This window comes from Triticum aestivum, chromosome 4D (assembly GCF_018294505.1).
Source record: "Triticum aestivum cultivar Chinese Spring chromosome 4D, IWGSC CS RefSeq v2.1, whole genome shotgun sequence".
Taxonomy (NCBI): Eukaryota; Viridiplantae; Streptophyta; class Magnoliopsida; order Poales; family Poaceae; genus Triticum; species Triticum aestivum.
In genome coordinates this window covers 50102550-50110037 of record NC_057805.1, presented here as the reverse complement: position 1 = coordinate 50110037, position 7488 = coordinate 50102550, and the positions used below count along the sequence as shown (strand labels likewise).

The following is a 7488-nucleotide window of genomic DNA, read 5'->3' as shown; positions in this document are numbered from 1 at the left end:
CTAGATATATGTAGAAGAGCAGCAACAGCAACAACACAGCCCTGTTTGGATACTCAACTAAGCTAGAGGTTAGAGTTAGTTTCTAGCTCATCACTAACCCTGAACTAACTCCATCCAAAGAGTTGTTTGGATGGTAGGGTTAGATTGACAATAAATGCACTAGGAGAACTAGCTCCAATTAGCACCTCTTGGGTTGGATAGTTTTTTGGGTGGGTTGTAGATGCAACTAGGTCAAACTAGCCCTCATGTTTAGATATACTTTAGGGCTATTTCAGCCCGAACTAGCTCAAACTAACTGTAACCCATGGATACAACAGCAGTTAATCAGCCGATAATTTGTACGAATGAACTAAACTCCTTCCAGCCCATAATATAAGATGTTAATTCATCTAATATGTGAGTATATTGGATGTTATAAGATACTCCCTCTAGTCCTAAATATTTGTCTTTTTAGAGATTTCAAATGGACTACCACATACGGATGTATATAGACATATTATAAAAGAGTGTTGTACTACATCATTGTGCAATTGTTGTTTAGCTTCTAATATTAACTTGGTGCTTTTAGGTACATATGTCATTGGTAAAGATCCGCGTTTCGACCCTTTCTGCGTATGGGGCAATGAGATATCGATGAACCAGCATCAAGTGAGGAAGCTGATAAAGATTGTTAGTAAAATGGGTCCAAAGATGGCAATTAAACTATTTGTTTACACTTTATCCAAGACAACAGCAACTGCAGGATGGTAAGTAAGAACTTTGCAGCCTTCTTTTTACTGCCCATAATGAGTTGTGTTAGATGACAATGTCTGAGTCTTTTTCCTTTGCAATGGTTGCCAAAGCAGTTTACTCAAGATTACCTCTCAAACTACATGATTGGTGGGCATGCAAAGGTTAAAGTATTTCTACCAGAACACGATGATTATCTAGATGTTTTCATGAAGACCGTGAGGGATGGGCGGTCGGCCATTACAAGGGGTTGGACTAGAGTCGTGCGTGCCTTCTGCATGCAGGAGGGCACAATATGGGCATTCCGCTTCACCTTGTTCAGCAACTAGAATATATTTCACCTCTTTCTTTACCGTCTTTAATAGTACAAGTATACAACTGTGATTCATGATTCTTTATTTGGTTCTTATGTAATTCTTGAACATATGTACCTATGAATCGAATAATGCATTGGTTGTTTGAACCTGATCGATATGAATAAAGTTGTAGCATACATTCAAATTCAAATTCAAATCCAAATCCGGTACAATTTGGAAAAGCAGCAATTAAATTACGGTGAAATTACGCTCTCCAGGTAGTTACGACACACACGGTTGGTAAAACACAAACGTTTGCGATATGCACCATAATCCGAGACGGTTAACAGAGAGGAAACGTGTGCAAGCATGCACACAGTTGCCATTTGCAAAGCGTGTGCGATGTCAAACAATATCACAAACGGTGCAGGCAAACTAAATGTTTGTGTTAGTTGCCTTATCGTACACGATTCGCAACCATGAACTGTTTCCGATGAAGTATGCATCATAAACGTTGCACCACAGAATAGCGTGTGCTATAGTTGTCGTGTACGACGATGTTACGACGGTCCGACGTTTCATAATCCTGTCCGACACTCGTACGACGATTAGCTAACTTGTTAACGGCGAACCATTTGTGATGGGCCGCACACCATACACGTTCTATAATAGTGAACCGTTTGTGATGGGCCGCGCATCGTAAACGTAGCACCACAGAATACCGACTGCGATGGCAATGCGAGCAGAAACGAGTAGGAGTACTGTAGGGGTCCTATCCCCGACGGTTTCTGGGTCGTGTGGGAAGGACCCCCCCTATTGCCCACACTCACTTGGCAACGGTTCCAAATACCATCGCGGAAAGGGATTTTAAACCGTTTGTTTAGGACCGACGCGCACCAGTGAAGGGAGAATGCCGGCAGCTGGAATTCCGGACCGGAAAGGAGCAAATCTGAGAAACCTATTCTGCACAACTCCAAGTCCTGAAAATTTACGGAGAATTCTTTTGGAATATATAAAAAATACTGGGCGAAGAAAATACCAGAGGGGACCCACCAGGCACCCACAAGGGTAGGGGCACACCCTACCCCCCGGGCGCGCCCCCTGCCTTATGGCCCACCTGGAAGGACCCCGGTGCCCATCTTCTGCTATATGATGTGTTTTGACCTAGAAAAAAATCAAGAGGAAGCTTTCGGGACGAAGCGCCGCCGTCTCGAGGCGGAACCTGGGCAGAACCAATATAGGGCTCCGGCGGAGCTGTTCTGCCGGGGAAACTTCCCTCCGGGAGGGGGAAATCAAAGTCATCGTCATCACCAACGATCCTCTCATCGAGAGGGGGTCAATCTCCATCAACATCTTCACCAGCACCATCTCCTCTCAAACACTAGTTCATCTCTTGTATCTGATTTTTGTCTCAAAACCTCAGATTGGTACCTGTGGGTTGCTAGTAGTGTTGATTACTCCTTGTAGTTGATGCTAGTTGGTTTATTCGGTGGAAGATCATATGTTCAGATTCTTAATGATAATTATTACCCCTCTGATTATGAACATGAATATGCTTTGTGAGTAGTTACGTTTGTTCCTGAGGACATGGGAGAAGCCTTGTTATTAGTAATCATTTGAATTTGGTATTCGTTCGATATTTTGATGAGATGTATATATGTTGTGTCTCCTCTAGTGGTGTTATGTGAACGTCGACTACATGACACTGCACCATTGTTTGGGCCTAGGGGAATGCATTGGGAAATAATAAGTAGATGATGGGTTGCTAGAGTGACAGAAGCTTAATTAAACCCTAGTTTATGCGTTGCTTCGTAAGGGGCTGATTTGGATCCATATGTTTCATGCTATGGTTAGATTTATTTTAATTCTTATTTCGTAGTTGCGGATGCTTGCGAGAGGGGTTAATCATAAGTGAGAGGCTTGTCCAAGTAAGGACAACACAAGTACCGGTCCACCCACATATCAAATTATCAAAATAACGAACGTGAATCATATGAGCATGATGAAAACTAGCTTAACGGTAATTCCCATGTGTCCTCGGGAGCGCTTTTGCATTATATAAGAGTTCGTCCAGGCTTGTCCTTTGCTAAAAAAGGATTGGGCCACCTTGCTGCACTTTAGTTACCTTTGTTACTTGCTACCCGTTATGAATTATCTTATCACACAACTCTCTGTTACCGATAATTTCAGTGCTTGCAGAGAATACCTTGCTGAAAACCGCTTGTCATTTCCTTCTGCTCCTCGTTGGGTTTGACACTCTTACTTATCGAAAGGACTACAATAGATCCCCTATACTTGTGGGTCATCAAGACTCTTTTCTGGCGCCGTTGTTGGGGAGTGAAGCACGTTTGGTGAGTGGAATTTGGTAAGGAAACATTTATATTACGTGCGGAAATTTACTGTCACTTGTCACTATGAAAAATAATCATTTGAGGGCTTGTTCGGGGTATTTTTAGCGTTGTTATTTTGAAAGACATGATTGTCTGTTGGGATGCCTGTCAAATTATAGGCTATTGCTTTGAATCACTCGTGTCTTAATATCCATGCCATGATTAGATATATAATCAAGATTATGCTAAATAGCATTCCATATTAAAAATTATTATTTTTATCATTACCTACTCGAGAATGAGTAGGAATTAAGTTTGGAGATGCTGATACGTCTCCATCGTATCTAGAAGAGTGAAAAGGATAAGCGAGAGAGGGGAGGGCGCCTTCCTTTTACAAGCCTTCTTAGGCATCATTAGGAGGGCCGTTGGGAAGGTGGGAGGCAACCATCAAGGGGTGTGCTTCTCGCGACTGCTTTGCTCACACGCCTCCTTCTGGCCTGCTCACAGGCAAGCCAGAAGATGATGCCGCTTGGTGACCATCAGATGAGCCGCCACGGGAAATCGGCAGAGCAGCACGCCATTTAAAGTTGTGCCCGATCGCCAGTGGTGGGAGGCCGTGCTGCTTGAAGCCCGCTTGTGGCACGAGGAAAAAGAAGCTAAAACTTCTTGCCTTGGCTGACAATTGGGTTTGGAACTGCTCCAATATGAAGGCTGAGAGGCTAAATATGGAGAGAGCTTCGAGAAATATGATGATCGGGATGGATGGGACTCTGCAGGCTGGTTTTTTATGGTCCATGCTTCATAATTATGTAGTTTGGGTGAACATGACAACTGTTCTGAAGTTGCTCCAAGTAATTTTCCGCCCATAGTTGCAGCATCTCTTATTTGTTTACCATTTTATTTCTAACTTATCCTTTGTTTACCATGTATGCCCATTGGTGGAGCACAGCGCCGCTCGCTCTTGTTTATCTTATTACACGCTGCATGTAGCGCCAACCATCTGTCTCGTGGCGCCTCCGGTAGCCCATGTGCGCCCTGTTGTCGCTTCAACGGTCAAAGAAAAGGGGATCTGATCTGATGGCGCCCATGGAGATGGAGAGGATGGAACCTAGACAGCAGCAACACTAGCAGTCATTTTGCCCTTTGCAGTCCCTGCCATCCCCATTCCCTTCCCCTCTCGCCTGCAGGCCCGCCGGCTCCCACTGCCAAGGTGAGCTCTGCTGCCTCTATCTATGTACATGTACTGGTTGATTGATGTGGATCTCCGCACCGCAGCAACAACTTTCTCTGGTTTATTCGACCCTTTTCCCCCATTGCTGTCAGCTCAAGGTAGTATATTTGCCACACATTCCGTTGTGTAACTGTGGGAAAGCGTCACTTTTGGGAGGTTGGATGCTTCGTTCCATGGCGACGCCATTGCTTTCCGTGGAATGAGCTTCAGTAATCGGGGTCACAAAAAAGGGCATCTCTTAGAATAGAGCATGGGGAGTAGTTATCTTTTTCCTTGGGTGTCTGTGCTCGTCATGGACATCGAGCGAATTCCGGAAATAATCTAATCTAATCTAGGGTACCATTTGCTTCTGTCCTACTCAAATGCCGGAGTACAAACATCCCGGATGGATGGTGATCCGGCCGGCCACTTGCGTATTGTGCAGCCAGAGTGTTTCGTTTTTCATCACCAATGACAAGGTTCCAAACATTTTGTGCAGCTAGATCTATCTGATTCGGCGGGGTTCTCCGGCCGGGAATCAGCGGCAAGAACGGAGTGTTCAGCCGCGGCTGTGAATTCTGATCGCGGTTGCCCGGACGATGCAAGCGACGGCGCGGCAGGTGGAGGACAAGGAGTGCTACAGCTACACCACCAATGGCGCGGCCAACGGGCGGCCGCACCGCAAGAACCCGGCCGCGTCCTCTAGGCTCAAGCCGATGCCGTCCAAGTGGGACGACGCGCAGAAGTGGCTGGTGGGCATGTCCAACGGCGGCGGCGACGGGCTGCACGGCGGCGGCGGCAAGGCCGCCAAGCCCCGCAACTCCAACGCCGACGACCGGCGCCTCCTGAGCTCCTCCTCGCAGAACGGCCGCATCTCCTGCAGCAGCGTGGACGGCGGGATCGAGTACAACATGGTGGCGGCGCCCCCGACGCCGCCGCAGCTGGGCGAGGACGACGTCGGCGAGACCAAGAACATGGACTGCAGCATGGTGCGGCCGCACGCCCACGGGTCGCCCGTGTCGGTGTGCCTGCGGGACATGGGCACCGAGATGACGCCCATCGCCAGCAAGGAGCCGTCCAGGGCGGCCACGCCGCTGCGCTCCACCACGCCCGTCGCGCGGAGCCCGATACCGTCCCGGTCGTCCACGCCGGGGAGGCGGCGGCAGGACGCGCCGCCCGCGGGCGCTCTTGGCTCCGACGTGGTCAGGACCGCGGAGCAGCCGGCGGTAAGCAACAATGCCGTCGGTGGCGGCGAGGCGGACAGGGACAGCGACGGCGGGGCGGTCGGCGGTGCTCCCAGGGCCAACACGCTCGAGTCCCGCGCGGCGGCCTGGGACGAGGCCGAGCGGGCCAAGTTCATGGCGAGGTGCGAGCGGATGCAATCTCCATTACATCTTCCTTCTACTTCTACATAGAAAATCGTCAGCGTCGCGTGCAGATCTGCTTGCCAGCTCGCTTAATCAGTTCATCGATCGTTACATTTTTTTTCCGGTTTGTGTGGATTCAGATACAAGCGCGAGGAGGTGAAGATCCAGGCCTGGGAGAACCACGAGAAGAGAAAAGCCGAGCTGGAGATGAAGAAAATAGAGGTAACTACTCGGCCATTTTTCTGAAGTGCCTCCATCCATTGGCACTGCACTCATGACAATGAAATCTGATGACATGATTGTGTAAAGGCGCATACAGAAAGGTGCTCCATTCATTCATTCATTCATTCTCACACAGGAGTTTGCAGTGGTCCAGCCAATTAGAATTCATTCGCTGCACGTCTGCGCCTGCGTAATAAACCTACAACGAAACAGACAAGCGGCTCCGCAGATCTTGAATGATCCACCACCCCGTCTTTTTCGATCTTGAATGGCACTACTACACTGTCTGGCCCAATTGAATTCACCGTACCAGTTGCGCAGTAGATCACCATTACACACACTGCTCGACCATTACCGCAGTAGATCTGATGCGCCACATGAACACTGTCGGGTCGGGTGCTTATTAATTTATTTACTGCGCGCGCTGATGTCCTGACTGCAGTCGAAAATTGATGCTAGCTTGTTTGAATTGAATTGAACTGAACCCGCAGATGAAGGCGGAGCAGATGAAGGCGCGGGCGCAGGAGAAGCTGGCCAGCAAGCTGGCGACGGCGCGGCGGGTGGCCGAGGAGAAGCGGGCGGTGGCGGAGGCGACGCTGAACGAGGGCGCGGCGAGGACGTCGGAGAAGGCGGACTACATCCGGAGGACCGGCCACCTGCCCTCCTCCTTCTTCTCCTTCAGAATCCCCTCCCTCTGCGGCTAGGCTCAACTGCCTCCCTATACAGGACAGATTCATAGGGATCACCGTATATGTGTAGCCATCTCCACTGCCCCCGCTGCTTCATTTTGTGTCCAATGCAGGGGTGGATGCACTTTCAGTTTTATATGATGATTGACATAGCCTGCTTCTCGATTATCAAGAAAGGAAGAAGAGTATTGTGCGTCTCTGCTAGAACCAGGCAGCCATATGCCTTCTTTGTCTGGGCTACGGCTTCGGCCGAGATAGCCGTAGATAGTTTACAGGAGTATCTATCTATGGACGTTTATTCACAGTTTACCGCAGGTGGGCGAACTTTGAGCGTGCGACCTGTGATCGCCGCACGAGCAGCTTTCAATGATTGGTTCTCATTTGTGGAAGGGGCTTGTTAACCGTACATGCAACTGATGGCTATAAAAATGTGTTACTTTGTTAATGCATGGCCCATGATCCATCTTTTATTCTCATATAGTGCCTAGAAGCACGTGCTACAGCTGTACAGCCGGCTCCTTTTCTCTCTCCTATTTTCTCCCCTCCATCTCAGTAGAAAAATAATATTTTAACTCTTACAGCTTGCTATACATAAGCTTATTGTACTTCCTCTCATACAAACCAATGTAAAACATAGCGTGCAAT

General features: G+C 48.4%; 1 protein-coding gene across 3 annotated transcripts; it reads left to right on the top strand.

Annotated features, from left to right (window-relative positions):
* Window positions 1-3977: 3977 nt before the first annotated feature.
* On the top strand, window positions 3978-7050 carry LOC123096114 (uncharacterized). 3 transcript variants are annotated; one of them, XM_044517719.1, is made up of 5 exons: window positions 3978-4206; window positions 4305-4565; window positions 5069-5931; window positions 6073-6154; window positions 6646-7050. In XM_044517719.1, exons 3-5 carry the CDS (start codon window positions 5165-5167, stop codon window positions 6856-6858), a joined length of 1062 nt encoding a protein of 353 aa, XP_044373654.1. In that variant the 5' UTR covers window positions 3978-4206; window positions 4305-4565; window positions 5069-5164; the 3' UTR covers window positions 6859-7050. The 3 variants fall into 3 exon arrangements, with proteins under 3 accessions (XP_044373654.1, XP_044373653.1, XP_044373655.1); XM_044517718.1 differs by having other exon boundaries at window positions 3980-4206; window positions 5065-5931; XM_044517720.1 differs by lacking the exons at window positions 3978-4206; window positions 4305-4565 and adding an exon at window positions 4583-4684 and having other exon boundaries at window positions 5065-5931.
* The last annotated feature ends 438 nt before the right edge of the window (window positions 7051-7488 follow it).